The sequence below is a fragment of the Biomphalaria glabrata genome, chromosome 9 (assembly GCF_947242115.1).
Source record: "Biomphalaria glabrata chromosome 9, xgBioGlab47.1, whole genome shotgun sequence".
NCBI classification, from domain to species: Eukaryota; Metazoa; Mollusca; class Gastropoda; family Planorbidae; genus Biomphalaria; species Biomphalaria glabrata.
The window spans coordinates 24,958,460-24,974,719 of NC_074719.1; the positions used below are offsets into that span (position 1 = coordinate 24,958,460).

General features: G+C 36.1%; 1 protein-coding gene across 1 annotated transcript; it reads right to left on the bottom strand.

Annotated features, from left to right (window-relative positions):
- Positions 1-247: 247 nt before the first annotated feature.
- LOC129928376 (collectin-10-like) lies at positions 248-5,769 on the bottom strand. The gene is made up of 3 exons (XM_056042595.1): positions 5,639-5,769; positions 2,949-3,098; positions 248-653 (listed from the first exon to the last, which is right to left on the bottom strand). The coding sequence occupies exons 1-3, from the start codon at positions 5,767-5,769 to the stop codon at positions 248-250; spliced, it is 687 nt and encodes a 228-aa protein (XP_055898570.1).
- Positions 5,770-16,260: the final 10,491 nt, after the last annotated feature.

The window sequence follows — 16,260 nt, forward strand, 5'->3', positions numbered from 1 at the left end:
ACCTTTGATGCATTCCAAGCCGTTGTCCTCTGATGATCTTTTTAATTTTTCTTTCGTTTCAACGTAAACTTTCTGAAATAGACAAAAACACGAACACGAAATGCTTGGATATTTATTCCAATCGTGAACGCGATATCTCTTTAAAAACCTACGCTGGCTCTAGATCTAGACCTAGTTTTATGGCTATATCTACATTTATTTTTACTTTGAAAAAGTATAAAATTATAATACAATCTAATAAGTTGAATTAAAGATACTTCTCGCATATAAATGATCTGTTGGCAGAACAATAAAGATCATCAAGGAATGATCTTCCCTTGAGCTTATAAAAAGTGATCATAACACAATCTTCCAGGCCGCCGTAATTGTCAGGTTTTCCGTTCTCAAAGAGTTCTAACATCAATCCTTTATCAACGACCTGTCCGTCGTCTGTCCATACGAATTGACCTTCAATTTCAATGTCATTCATCCCTATCCAGTGATTTACCCCGCTTGACGTGTTAAGTAAAGCCAGCAGAAGTTGAAATTTGTCTGTGGTCTTGGGAACATATAGTGAGGACTTCATACATTGACATGTTTCTTGAGCGACTGTATAATTAACTTTCTTATTGTATCGGGCAACATTTGCCGTCGTCTCATTCAAAGCTCGTAAACTGAAAACAAAAACAAAAAAAGTTTCCCAAAAAGTATTTTAAAAGGTGTCCAAGCAAAATAAAAAAATCAATATGCCCTACATAGCTCCCTATTAGACCTTGCACTCTATAGGGCAGATGATGTTAAAGTCATCTGTTTATTTGGCCAACGGTTAAAGAGCAGTGTGTCATGTGGCCAGCACAACGACCAACCGCCTTTACTTTCCCCAACTAAAGTCAGGTACCCATCAGAGTTGATGGACTCAGGGACATCCTAGGAATCCCGAAATTCAAAATCCCAGTCTTCACCAAGATTCGAACCCAAGACGTCGGGTTCGGAAGACAAGCGCTTTATAAAATAATAATATGAAGCTATTCTCCAACAAAAGTTTATCAGACACCAAATCATTCCCAATAAGTTTCTCTTTCTACAAGAAATAATGTCTTCCCTTTAACAATGGGAATAGGTTAACTCTTCTTGTTCTTAAAAATCTATCGTCTGTTGATGTTTGATTAAAAAGTGGAATTATTTCATACAAATATTTCTTTCAACACAATACGGTACAATAAATATTTCTAATAACCCCGTGATCTTTGCAAATTTTAGATAGAATCAAATACGAATTAGACACATCAAGTACTTTTTTTTTTCTAGCCTTTGTTCGTATTGGAAAAAATCAACCGCAAACATACATTCAGGGACGTAGCTAGGGATTTTCCATCATTTAGGGGCTCGGGGGGGGGGGGGGGGCTTGACCTCTTTGGAGGACCCTGCATATTGCCTAATATTTAATATGTAATGTAAAAAACACTAATTTTGGGCCCCCCTCAAGTTGGGATCCGGGGGGATTTTAAAATTCTCAAACCCCACCATAGCTAAGCCACTGCATACACTTAGACATAAAAACATGCAATGAGCAGATTTCATTAAGAAATGGTTTATTTCAACTATTTGAATGTAGTAAAATCTCTCAGATGACATTTTCGTTTAGGTTTTAGGAAGTCTATTACATCACCTCTACGACATCAAGGGACAGATGATGATTTTGAATGATGAATCTAAAATTTGGAGTGGCCATGTCAAAAAAATGTTCACTTCTTATAAAAAACTCAAGAGCGCTGTGCGTTTCACTTTTGAGAGATTTGTTATTTATTACTTACGTTCTGTCTTGCAAGTCACGCAAGTCATAGTGTAGTTTGTAAGTACTGGATCGAAGTAACGCAGTGTTGAAAAAATTCAATTAGAGTTTTTAATATTCCCTAACAGACAAAATGAATAACCCAACAATGAACATAGTTTGCATCAAATATAAATGACTTGTATACATTGTATCAGTACTAAAACTATTGGGTAGCTTGACTGATAGATATCAACAATGAACCTTGAACTGAGAACCATAAACTGTGAACAATGACCAATCACAAATGACGAATGACCCCGGGTCATATTGGGCTTCAGTCCCGATATCCCATCTTCACCTAACTCTTGGTCTGTTGGAAAAAATACCAGAAGTCCTTCGAAGAGCGGGTCTGCAAAGCATCCACACAATCTTGATGAAGTCCCAGCTGCGATGGGCAGTACACGTCTGCAGAATGGAAGACCACCGCATCCCTAAACGACTCCTGTATGGCCAATTAAGCGTTCATTTAGCCTAGACACCTGGGAGACAGAGGCACATGACAGAGCATCATGACGTCGCGCTGTGAAAACTGGCCCACTGGTTGCTGAGGAAAAGAGAACAAAGCTGGCAGAAGAAAAGAGCCAGAGAAGAAAAGCAAGGCCAATGACTCTAGCTCCAGCTGGAATAACCTGCCTAGTGTGCAGCCGAACATTCCGGGCTCACATAGGTCTCGCCAGCCACATGAGGAGGCACAAAACCCCAATGCAAAGCTCTCAGCCCCCTGGATGATCTAGGTGGTCATCATCGAACCACGATGGACGAACTATAAGACTATAGTCTGTTGAACTGAAAGATCTGTTGACCGTCCCGACCTATTTGACGTACACAAAAAAAAATGATGATAAGTCGGTACTTAAACTTCTTCTTGTCTTTTAAACCTTCCATCACTTTACTGTGCTGTTACTGCGTGTCCAGTAGGAAGTAGGCATTATTTATATCTCAACTGGGCAGCTGTCCTCAAGGGGAGTTGCTGCTGAAAAACTAAAACTCATCTCCTAGAGTCCTAGACTTTTAATATAGAGCTTTATTGTATACAGGAGTACTCATCTTTTCCTCTCAGAGGTCGACCTTAGGCCTCCAGATAATTTGTAGAACATAAAAATGGTCACTTCATAAATTGTATGGCTAAACTCACCTGAACCCGTCATAGGCGTCATCACTCAGCAGTACATAGAGGTCACCTTCTTGTAAAGTTGGTTCAGGCTGTAAGGGAGATAACTTGCCGCCTGGTGTACACCATTTGGTATTGTCGTTATACAGGAAACTGTAACATGCTTGTGAGTACCTGGTGGGGTGAGATTTAGCGTTATCTATCTTTTTGGTGTTTGTATGTCCGTTCGTCCTTTTGTTTCACCATAGTTCCAAATACATGAATTAAAAGTACTTTTAGTATGGGAGATAGGAATGTGCTTATTAATAGCTTGTATGGCATTTTGTTAGCCCAAATGTACGCTTGTTTCTATCTAGTATCCATTATAATTGCAATAGAGTGATATAGGTATAAACTTCCTTTTAAAAAGGCACTATTTTAATACAGCGTATTATCAACTCTTTCTGTCTGGTACAGTTTTGGTAACACTTTGTTTCTCCTACTTCCTCCTATCGAGTTGAAACTTTGCAATTATTCATTGTTCCTAATGAAATAAGAATCAATTGAAAATAATAAACCAATCAATAAATAAATTTGAGGAAGTTGATTATTTTACTTTTATATTGTCAAAGTGTAATAAATCTTGCACTATTGATTTATATGGCATGGGCGTAGCCAGGATTTTTTTTCGGGGTGGGGGGGGGGAGTTTGAGGGGGATTTTTTTCTCCCCTCCCCCCGACCCCCCACCCCGCGAATTTTTTTTAATATGTATTTATGTGTGTGTGTACATAATCTTTATTGCATTCTGACCCTTCATTCTTTCGGAAGACGTTTATTGTGCCCTAGAATAGGTTCTTCCATGAGTTAGTGGAAAAATTGTAGATTCCCAGCCAATACTAGCAAGAGGGTCATTAGTGTCGTGCAAGGAGCTCCCCCAGCGAGGGGCGAAGACCCGCCGCCAAGCACTATTTCTGATATTGAAAGCCAACAAAATGTATATTCTGAGGTATCTACCCTGCATTTTCCTGCTATTAAAAAGTTTTATTTCAAAAACCTAATGTTCTATTCTTACTGATTTAGACCCTACCGCGCCGTTCGGAGCATTTGACGTCAAGCTGTTTCCATAAAAATCTGTCACTGGTAATGTCTGAAGCCTCTTCACACCTGCCATGAGGACCTCAATGAATGAGTAGCGTCAAGTTGTACTAGGATATCATTGCAACTCTTCTTATGCGTAATTCATTTTGTGGGAGAACATGTCCCGCAAACCTCATGCGTCGCTCTCTCACAATCTTACTAAAGGGTCGACTCCCAGTTCGGCATAGGATTTCCTTGATTTAAACCCGATCTCTATAACTGACTCCTAAAATCTGTCTTAGCCATCTTTGTTGAGCCACATTTAGTGTTTTTAAACTTTAAACAAACGCCATCTGTAGAAGAGGGGTTTAAGCTCAAAACCCCCGATTGGATTGGCTACGCTCAAATAATTTTAGTGTGTAATTTGCTTTTTTTTTTATATTGAAGAGGTATTTTTAGCATCAAACCCCTCTGAATGGGGATTTAAACTCAAAACTCAGCTTTGCTAATTACAATTATTCTATGGAGGAAATTGCTGCCCTGGTCTTTTTGGATGAAAGAAGAGAAAAAAAAACTTTCCCAATTCATCAAAATAGAATCTTTAGACAGGCACCAACTCAAATCCAGAAACCACAAGACCGACACCCAAAACCGACAAAAAAGAACTAATTTTGTTCAGAAATCACAGAACCATAAAAAGAAATACCACTTAAGAAATATCCCTATGAGTCAACAAAACAGCATAATGCTTTTCGTCCCTGGGACCAGAGTTCTCTCCCTCCTATATGAGACAGCATCGAAAGCGTAACCAAAAAATCCGATCACAACCAAACAGAGCCCAAGGAATTAGTGAACTCTTTTCTAAAAACCCATTACCCCAACAACCAATGGGTCAGAGTCTACACAGACGGATCCTCTCAAAAATCGAACACAAACGGAGGAGCTGGCATACTGATTGAATGGCCCAATGGAGAAAGACTGGAAAAGTCTATTGCAACTGGAGATCTCTCAGACAGTCATAGAGCAGAAAGGCAAGCACTGGAACTAGCAGAGCCGGAGGAAATTCCATCTACCCGTCGCCTCAGCGTGGCCCTCCGGTGGAAATGTCCAGGGGTGGAACTGGATAGGCAAAGAACGAGTAGCGAACCAGGCCTTCTAGCATGTCTCCCTGGGTGAGCTTTTGTTGTTTTTTTTTTATCTCGGGGTGGGGATGGAACAAGTAACCTACAACCCAGTCCAAAAAGTCCGCCACGACGTTCCACAAAGGGTGTCGTCATCAGTTCCGGATTGCTGGATTGGCGACCCTCGCAAGGGACAGTGGCGGTTACATTATATGAATATGAGACAAGCTCTCCGCAGTTAGCACTGTCCCTGACACTTATAGCGGGTGACGAAGCATCGGGGACGGTGCGCTGTGTACGCGGCACGGCCCAATCTGGCCCATTCAATCGATATGGCCGTCTACCGCTGGGTGCCCTCAGACAGGACAGGGGTGAAGAGCCCCATGTCCAGGCCTGGTGGTTGGATAAAAGCCTTTCTAACCATCAACGGCATAATGGCGCCTACGCGCCGATTCCCTACTGGACTTCATCGAAGGTACTAGCAGCTACTACACTAATAAACTATCCATGTACACCAAACAGCCAAATTCTCTTACTGACTGATGCCAAAACAGTCCTTCAAAGCCTGAAAAACTCGGATACTTCCTATATACAGCAACTCAGGACAGCCCTTGTAAACATTAACACTAACAGCAAAGAAACTGTTCTTCAATGGATTCCAGCACATATTGAATTAAAAGGCAATGAAAGAGCAGACAAACTGACCAAGGATAAAAGAATGAACAAACAAATGAAAATTCCTCTCTACCTAGAAGAAATGGTGAAAATAATAGATAATAGAATAAATGAGAATTGGACCAGCTCAAGTCCCAATTTCAAGAAAAAGGATACCTATTATAAGCTATCTCGACATGACCAACGCATATTTTTTCGACTCAGACCCGGACACAACAGAGAATGCTGACCATGTCCTTCAAAGCTGCATGATATATCAGAGGCTTTAAAAAGACTCTGGCCCCAAAACCTTCCTGTATTACAAAAACTATACGGAGAACTGTCTGATCCGGAAACCACTGCGCTGTTCATCTCAGATGTAGGATTACTGATCTGAACCCTCCGACATGTCAAATGAAAACGAATTCAGAAGGAGAATGATAAATTGTAAAAAATATATATTACGTTTGTTTTACTTTTATTTTCATAGTGTTCAAGGTTAACAATGTCCAACGGATCTTTCGTTTGACTGCCTTGGCCAATAAAAAATTCGTAGCTTAGGGACAACTTTCTTTGTTCACTAGCGTTTAATCAATATTAAAATTTGGAAATGATTTTTACCAAGCTTACATTGACTCTGTCTGTCTGTCTGTCTGGTAAAAAGTTTTGACATGTATATTTCTCCCATTTTCTATTCTCGGATAAAGTTAAAACTTTGAACAATTATTCAAGACAAGACACAAATCAATAAGAAAATTTACCAATTAGTTAATTAATTATTGGTTATCAATTATTTTGTTTGATATCGATATAAGGGGGATAACTGCTACTTAATGAGAGGTGTGGGTTTATATATTAGGAATTAATCCCCTTATTACGTTTTGGCATGTTTCTTCTCCATCTACCTATTCTTGGATTCAGTTGAAAGTTTGCAGAATTATATATAGTCGATGACAATAAACGAATCAACCCAAAAATTACCCAATTACTTAAACAGTTAGTACTAACTAATTAATTTTTTATTTACATGACAGAAAGGGGGCTAAACCCTGCCATTTTTAATAAATTGCTGTAATTAGCGGTTCTTTCCGTTAGATAAGCTTTGTTTTTTTTTTAAAGTAATCTTTTTTTCTTTTGTTTGTTTTTAATGCTTTAAATTATTTTTAAAAAGCATATTACCATAAACTATTAACGTACACTATAATACTAGACGTGGACCTACTTGTTAGCACATCTCCTGTAACATACCAGGGCCGACATGCTAGTCCACCCGTAGTTCAGCCTGGTGGGTCCACAATATTTGCCCAAACTTTTAATAAACAAGTTCAGTTCTGACGCGTTGGTGGCTGTGACGCTGCAGGGAGCGAGGGCTAAACAATAACAGAAGATATTATAACAATAAGTGAGCAAATAAACTCAATTTAAAAACTTGAAAAGCATTGAAATACTTTAAAAAAAAACACACTATATCTCCTTATTTCAGCTTATAGAGTGATTGTATTTTTTCACTTTAATAACTAATGAATGATTAAGAAACAATGGAACATTTTTAACCCCCCACTTACCCCCGAGAACAAAATTCCTGGTTAGCGAATGTAAAGATTACTACACTTTGTAATATTCAATGACAAGTGATTTAGACTAGAAGACGATGCGCAAAATATTCATGAACATTAATTTATTTAACTCTTGAATGAATTATGTCTTAGATTCGGACTTTCCCGAACGCGATAGTCCTTTCAAAAAACTAGACCTAGTTCTGTAGCTATATTAAAATGTAATATCAGGTGACCGAGCCTCGCTCGGATGAATAATTAGTTAAGGAAGGATATATGCCCGAAGTCATTTTGAGAATATTTTTGTATCAGGTGGCCGAACCTCGCTCTCTTAAATATATACCCGAAGTCATTTTGGGAATATTCTTGTAATTACGAAAATGAACGATCGGATAAAGACTACTAATCTGAGGAGTTGTTTTAGTATTCTGTTAGTTCTAATTGTAGGCCTAATTGTACATGTCGATTAAATTTAAAGTCTTTTAAGTCCTCCTACAGTCTAGACAAACTACAGCTCACGTCCGTCTTATAGTTTTACAATCCATCTTTTGCGTAAAACTATTGTAGGCCTACTATTATTGGCTTGGAAGAAAGTCTTTGCAGTGTTACTTCTCTACGTTATAGGGTAAAACATGCACTTAGTGACAAAGTAAAATGGCGAATTTTTTCTTATTAGACTTAAATCATGGCATTAGTTTTCTAAAGAAACGTTTCCGTGGGGCACCTCTGTTACGCCAAACAATATGCTCGTTACCCATACGGGATACGTGCCCTGTTCAGCCTGACTGTCGGACTATAGGAAGTTCATACCGGCTTTTGCCATCCATCCATCCTAGTGGTGCTATGGCCTGCTTTTACACATCCATCCATTCAGATCTCTCCTGGCCCTAACTCCAAGCTTTTTACCGAGGTTTATAGTTAAATCAAAAGAGGCTGCAGTGTACGCAAACTCGTTGACCGCTAGATGGATATCATGTTTAGTGTGAGCAAGTAAGGCGAAGAGAAGTTGTGTTATGACCATTTCCTTTGTTTTTGGTACAGGAGAGGTAGACACTGAAGCATGAACACATGGTAATAATTCACCAGCAAAATAATAATAATAATAAGGCTTGTCTTAGAGTCCGAAAATTAATGAGGATTGCAGCTGTGACCTACATATCTTGCCACATCCAGGGCAAGCATAACCATTGTCCGCGGTGCTCGATTAAGATTTTCTTTTAGCGTCTGCGTCTGTCCTCGGCAGCAAATTTTCTTTTGGTCTCAAATGTGTATCCGCGGCCTTTGTATAGAGGGAATTCTTTAAGTCCGACAGTTACGCTTGACAGAGCAGTATCCTGTATGGGAGACGAATCTCAGACGAACGCATGCCAAAGGCAGTCTTTTTTGGTCAGCTGGAGGTCACCAGCAAAATAAACAACAAAGTAAAAGGTATCTACACCGCTCTACACAATTAAAGTGTAAACAACTTATTAAGCACTTAAAACACAATAACTAATCCTATATCGGCACATTTAATTTCATTACTTTTCTTTCATGGTTCTATAATAAATCAATCTACAGTAAGATGGTGCGCAAATGTTTAATTAGGTCTATTGATCCTTTAAAACTCGTTATTGTTTGCAAAGAAATAATTTAGTGTACTGCGGTAAGCCTAGTGACGTAAGCAGCGTTTTTCCCGTTTACGTCATGGAAAATTTTCATTCATAAAACATTCTAGCCAAAGTTAATTTTTCGATAATGAGGCATTTTCAAACCGATATAACGGTCGACCTCGAGTTTTCCCGATGTGGCCAATGAGTTGAGAATTTTTTTCTCACTAATATGCACATACCTTAAAATTTTAAAGAAAATCGTTAGAGCCGTTTTTGAAATAAAATTTATATATATATATATATATATATATATATATATATATATATATATATATATATATATATATATATATATATATATACATACATACAAGAATTGCTCGCTTAAGAGTATAGGATTTATTTTTTACTTTGAAAAATGATCACGGTCAAACTAGAGTTGTCCCCCGTGTGGCCAACGAACTAGTAATTCTTTTCTCAGCGACATACCTCAACATTTAAATTTATAGGAAAATCGTTAGAGCCGTTTCTGAGATCATTGTCCACTCCCCCACCCCACCTTCTATGAATTCCAGGCTTGAATATCATAGCGTAAAGATTAAAATATATTTTCATTACAGACCAACACACTAGCATTGAGATCAACAGTTCTAGTACTAATATAAAAACTGCAGCTATAATATTACAAAACTAGGCTACTACTAGATCTACAAATTACCAAATAATGTTAAGAAACATATTAGTATGTTCATTTTCCTAGAGAAATTGCTAAACTTTGAGCTTTATATTTTCAAATGAGAGTGAATACCACAGTTGATCTTTTAAAAGAAGAGAAAAATCAAGAAAAAAATTAATATCAATATTTGATTTAGTTCATGGTCTTCACTTTGTACTCTTCTATCTTTTCATTTACAGCTTGACTCATGTCAATATTTGATGACATTTAAATAGTTCCTGCTTTAATTAAGTCTAGTAGGCCTATATTGTTGTTCAAAGAATCGCGTAACATGGAGATAATAAAAGTAGTCAACATGGGACGTTTTTTAATGCAAATATTTAACCTTGACCAGAAATAAATTATACACATTTTATATATATTGGGTGTTAATAAGTCCTATTGCACCCGCAGAGTCATAATATAGGGATAAATGACTACTGTTTAGAATGGCTATAGAAACGACCTTGTCTACCTAAGCTTTTTCTAAATGGTATCATAACCTCAAATGCAATTGAAATCAATTCATTTTACAATATATTTTGAATTTGTAATTTAGTTTTATCTAAAATATACACAAGATCAAGAAGGCATTTCTACTAAGAGTCATGAGCCACACAATGAATGCTCTATATTTTCGCTTTACTAAAATAATGCTTTAGAAAAAAAGACAATTGAATCACACTTGTGGTAGCTGAGAGGTAAAGCGCTTGGTTTCCGAGCTAAGGTGCATTAGGTTCGAATCTCAGTGATGGCTAGATATTGAATGTCGGAATTTTTAGGGCTCTCCTGAGTCCAAATAATTGTAATATGTACTTAACATTGCTTGAGGTTAACCGTCGGTAATCATCTGCCCTTTAAGTCTGAAGGAAAAGTTATTCCCTTTTATCCAACATGTACAGAAACCGCTGTAAATGGTCACTCCGAAAGCAAGCATTAGCATCTTTATAGACAATTACAAAAAAAAATATAAAGGGCTTGAAAAGAGTATAATATTGTTTTTTTTTCAATAGTCTTATGTTTTGTTCTTAAGGTATTATAGATGTTGATGTGCGAACAATAACAATTTTATAATGAAAAATATATTAAAAGTTGTTTAAAAAAATTGATTATCGATTTTACAACATAAATGTATAAAAAATCACATTTCTTTATTGCTTAAAAAAACAATAATGTAAAATATTACACAAAGTAACTATCTATTATAGTCTCCGTGAGACAATAATACAGGTTTCATGCTAGAAATATATATTGACATATTTCATATTTATTTTGAACTTTGCATGTATATAAATAGTATTTATAATTTTTTTTAAAATAAAAACAATTTATATTGATTCATTTACTTTAAATATAAAGAAAGATAAAAGCAACTTCACCTACACATTTTGCCTCTTAAGTTTTGTCATTAAACTTAAAAGTGAACTGAACGATTTCAACAGAAAGTGACAAAACAGATAAGAAAAAAATACTTTTTAAAAAGTTGATACGAAGTGTAGTTGTATCAACTGGTTTGGTTCAATCAGGTCATGAAATGTATAATAGATCTAGACCAACAACAATAAATCTGTGCGATTAGAAATATTTTTACCTATTTTTTTAAAAAGCATTTACAAAAAAAAAGGTGGGTTGGGGAACGACCTGAATTTTAACTCATGGCTCACGCATTCTCAAGGCGACATACTAACCACTCTACTTGTGAAGTTCTTATGACTTTAGAAGATTGTATACTTATGTTTCTTTTAAACTTACTTTAACTAGACGACATATATCTGACTTAAACAAATAGATAAACAAAACACTAAACAAATAATAAAACAAAACACTAGTCTAATCAACAAACAGCTCATTAGAAAAATCTCCCCCCAAAATTACCATATAAATAAAATAGCTATCTTTTATCAGACAATTAATAAGACACATCCCTTAATTAAAAAAAATATTCTCAGGAATGCGGAACTAATCTTTTATTTAATTCAATAGTAATTGTGTCCAATATCTTTGAGAAGTCGCTAGATCGTTATGTTTGCTAGATACATCTATTTAGAACATTCCTTTTTGTATCCAAAGTGTCTTCATTTATTGTTTTCTAAAGCGTATTTATGATGCATAAATAGTCCGCAACCCTTTTTGTTTCTGACAACTCTTTTGACTCATTTTATTCCTGAACAGTTTTATAATTGATTATATTTCAAACCAGTTTTATATTCATTGTCTATACAATATATAAGATTGCACTGCTGCGAGAGAAAACCGTTACATACATGTAGCGTATTGTTATTATTATTAATGTATAGATCTAAAAATCAATCAATAATCAATAAACAGATAGCCTCGCTTTCAGAAATTCAATGGCTATGTTTACTTAGATAAACTTGGTGCAAAAGTACCGCACAACTATGAGCTATCTTGTGGTTGATGTTGCCTTGACCTCTATACGCTCAGAAAAATAAATATTTGGAGGACTATTGCCTAGCGGTGGCGTCACAAGAGTGGGTGTCACTCAGTGCAGTCAACTCATTTGGTCTTTTGTCGAAACATAATCTCATCATCTGTCCTTAGACCTTTGTCGTAGGGGGACTATGTCATTAATAAATAATACTAATTGAGATAATTACCGGCATTCATTAATGGTTATGAAACTGAGAAAAGATCATTGATTCTATTTGGAAAGTTCATTGTTAATGTCCATATTGGAATGTTTATTACACAAGGTTAACCTTCACTTGGTACGAAAACATAACTGAATATCATCCAGCTCCGATGCTTAAGGCTCATTGTTTATAAGGTGGCAAAATAAAATAACCAATAAAGAAGTGCTACGAAGAGCTGGGAGTTAGGACAACTGGCTTGTCTTTAGCAGTACACGCCTTAGCTGGCTTTGTCATGTTCACAGAATGTCGCAACGTCGACTCCAACAAGATATTTTGTATGGTGATCTAATAGAGGGCAGGAGAGCCGCTGGTCGCCTTCTTTTATGGTATCTAAACGCGACATGAAGTTCTTCAAAATCGACACTTACAGTTGGGAAAAAGAAGCACTGGAAAAAGTGGCACTGGAAAAAGTGGCACTGGAAAAGTGGCACTGGATAGACCCACGGGGATGAGCAAGCATAAATGAAAGGTCCTGGATTGCAGACGGCTTACACACTAGAAGAAGACAGAAGAGTGAAAGTGATACAGCGCCTGGGGATTACAGATACCCAACCTTTGACTACAGCTGTGTATCAAGGATGACCCTCTTCAGTCATAAGAGAAATATCAAAGGAAAAATGACGTCTCTGGAGACATAAAACGCCACACATTACATGCATGCAAGATCATGACAATTAAAACCAATATCAATCAACATATTTTTATATGTTTTCTTTATTAGACCTAAATGAACGTCTTATAGAAGCTGTTATATATTGTTAGGTTTGTAAGGAAGAAAGAAAAAATAGTGCTAAATTTCGTAAAATACAATGAAGGGAACAAATAGTAACAAATATCTTAAAAACTAATAGTTAATTATTAAACTAATTTACAAATTAAAGTTGTTTTTGTTTACTAAATTTCAAACTTCCAATATTTTCTATAAATTTATCAAAGCCAAAATATGTTATGACTACGTTTTCAGTAGACAAAAATCGCCAGATATGAAAATTGTGACTGTCCTTTAAGTCGATTTCAAATAGCTCTTAACTTAAATTTTGAAAAGCATCTTTCACTTTCACAGATATTGAAATCATCATCATCTACTTCCTTTGCGTTCCTCATGAAACATAGGGCCCTAGTAAAAACACGCCACTCTCCAGGGTCTCAGAAAGTTTTTATGGCTTCCCAGCTCTTCCCTGTCCTCTCGGTTTCATTAGTACACTGTGTTCTTTTTGGTCTTCCTCTACGTCTTGTTGTCTGGGGGTTTCACTCTAAGGTCTGACTAGCTCTGTTGTTGGTATCTTTTCTAAGGGTGTGACCAATCCATCTCCACTTCCTCTCTAAGATCTGTACCTCCATATTTCTCTCCCCTATTGAAAGAGTAAAACTGTTTTGTTGGTTCTTAAAGTTGCTTGTAGTTGACTCCTCCGTGGATTCCAGACACTGCATAATCGTCGAACTCGACATTTTAAGGTCTAAGAACTGATCTCATCAGCTTCCCACTCCCCACCCTTTTTCAAATCTTAAAACTGATCAGTGTGTGATGTCAAGTGTGTGATGTCAAGTGTGTGATGTCAAGTGTGTGATGTCAAGTGTGTGATGTCAAGTGTGTGATGTCAAGTGTGCTGTTTAACGACACACCCAAGTTCATAGCAACCATTATGTCTCGATAAGTATATCTTTTGAGAACTTATAAAGTCTGAATTTTTGTGGGCATTGCGTCTTATCAACTTTATATATTTTTTGTTAGAACTGAATTTACATTTCTACCGTTTCAAGTTAACTCCCTTTAAAACAAATACTCCACGTTAATCACGTCTCTAAATGTCTCTAGTTTTGTTTTGCTAGAAACACTGTGATATCAAGTAATCTCTGCAATTTATCCTTCCATTGTTTGGATCGAGTTTATGTCGACGAAAGCATTTTGACGTCACACGACTCTTTGTTTTGTATCCTAAATCTAACGGCTAAGGTTTTCCATTTCTCCAAGCCTCGTATGTCTCATGATTGTCTCTGGTTTGACTTTATCTAGTCACAAGTTTGACTTTATCTAATCACAAGTTTGACTTTATCTAGTCATAAGTTTGACTTTATCTAATCACAAGTTTGACTTTATCTGGTCACAAGTTTGACTTTATCTAGTCACAAGTTTGACTTTATCTGGTCACAAGTTTGACTTTATCTAGTCACAAGTTTGACTTTATCTAGTCACAAGTTTGACTTTATCTAGTCACAAGTTTGACTTTATTTAGTCATAAGTTTGACTTTATCTAGTCACAAGTTTGACTTTATCTGGTCACAAGTTTGACTTTATCTAGTCACAAGTTTGACTTTATCTGGTCACAAGTTTGACTTTATCTAGTCACAAGTTTGACTTTATCTGGTCACAAGTTTGACTTTATCTAGTCACAAGTTTGACTTTATCTAGTCACAAGTTTGACTTTATCTAGTCACAAGTTTGACTTTATCTGGTCACAAGTTTGACTTTTGCTTCTGTCCAATTGGTTAAAAATAGTAATTTAACATACGTTGAAACAGACCAGAGCCCTCCAAGAGGATTAAACCTACGACATTAGTGTTATTAGCACGACGATCTATAAAATTAGTGAAATTACTGATCGAAAAGAAAAGATTCAAATGTGTTGCCTTGAGTTTGTTATATGGTGCTTTGTGTTTATAATAAATTGCCTGTTGATTGCATCAAATTGCCCTGTGTTTGTAATATCTTGCTTTGTGTTTGTAATATCTTGCTTTGTGTTTGTAATATCTTGCTTTGTGTTTGTAATATCTTGCTTTGTGTTTGTAATATCTTGCTTTGTGTTTGTAATATCTTGCTTTGTGTTTGTAATATCTTGCTTTGTGTTTGTAATATCTTGCTTTGTGTTTGTAATATCTTGCTTTGTGTTTGTAATATCTTGCTTTGTGTTTGTAATATCTTGCTTTGTGTTTGTAATATCTTGCTTTGTGTTTGTAAAATCTTTCCTTGTGTTTATGACTATGACGGAAGTGTCAGCTAATAGTTGAAATAGAAAATATGAGCTTAACATTACAATCTATTAGGCATAAAAAGGTTATAAAGCATTGTATCTGGCCAAGAGTATGAGCTTGAAAAAAGTTATCGGAATCCTAAGTTATTTTATTTGGTTATCACTATTTCATTTTCATTTAGGTATAGCTGTTTCATTTAGGTATAGCTGTTTCATTTAGGTATAGCTGTTTCATTTAGGTATAGCTGTTTCATTTAGGTATAGCTGTTTCATTTAGGTATAGCTGTTTCATTTAGGTATAGTTGTTTCATTTAGATATAGCTGTTTAATTGTCATGGTTGTTCCCTAATGAAATATTACCTTTACTACATTGGACCATAAAACGATGGCCTACAATGAATTAGAAACTAAACTCTTTACAGCTACGTCTCCACGTGACCATTCAAATAATATCCAGGATTCCAAAAAGGCGTAACGTTTCATTATTTATTAATTTACATCATTTTAAACTGTTTAAAATTTGATATGACAGTTATTATTATTATAGCTTTTATATAGCACTACTTTCATGCTTATAGCATGCTCAGAGCGCTTTTGGTCCAATCTCATTTGTGGACCAGTGGGGGGGAGGGAGTATCTAGGAGTTGGTTTTCCGTGGTGCCTTTAGGCCCTCAGTAACACAACTCTGCCCATCCATATTTTGGATGGTCTAAGGCGACCACTGGCAAGGGGGTCGCGTCCCATAGGTTGAGAACCCCTGCTTTAGAGTAGAGTTAAACTAAATCTTTTTGCTACTAAATGTCAAAGAGAGCTAAAATATAAAGAACATTTTTTTTTCTGAAAATAAAAAAGAATAAGAAAGTGAGTCAAAATGTATTTGTAAAATGTGTATCTTATTTAAAACAATGTTACATAAACAAATAATTATAAATGTAAAAAAAATAAATAAAAAGAATAAATACTCAGAGAAAATAAAGTGCTAAAAAGAAAAACCATTTAACACTGACATATGAGAACC

What these genes read in the sequence shown, in the direction of transcription:
- LOC129928376 (XM_056042595.1), bottom strand. Translation starts at nt 5,769, where the DNA reads ATGTGCTGGAATCCATTGAAGAACAGTTTCTTTGCTGTTAGTGTTAAT. An exon ending in GACTGTTTTGGCATCAGTCA is followed by an intron (nt 3,099 to 5,638) that starts GTAAGAGAATTT and finishes TCACCCCACCAG; the next exon opens with GTACTCACAAGCATGTTACA. An exon ending in GACGCCTATGACGGGTTCAG is followed by an intron (nt 654 to 2,948) that starts GTGAGTTTAGCC and finishes TTTTGTTTTCAG; the next exon opens with TTTACGAGCTTTGAATGAGA.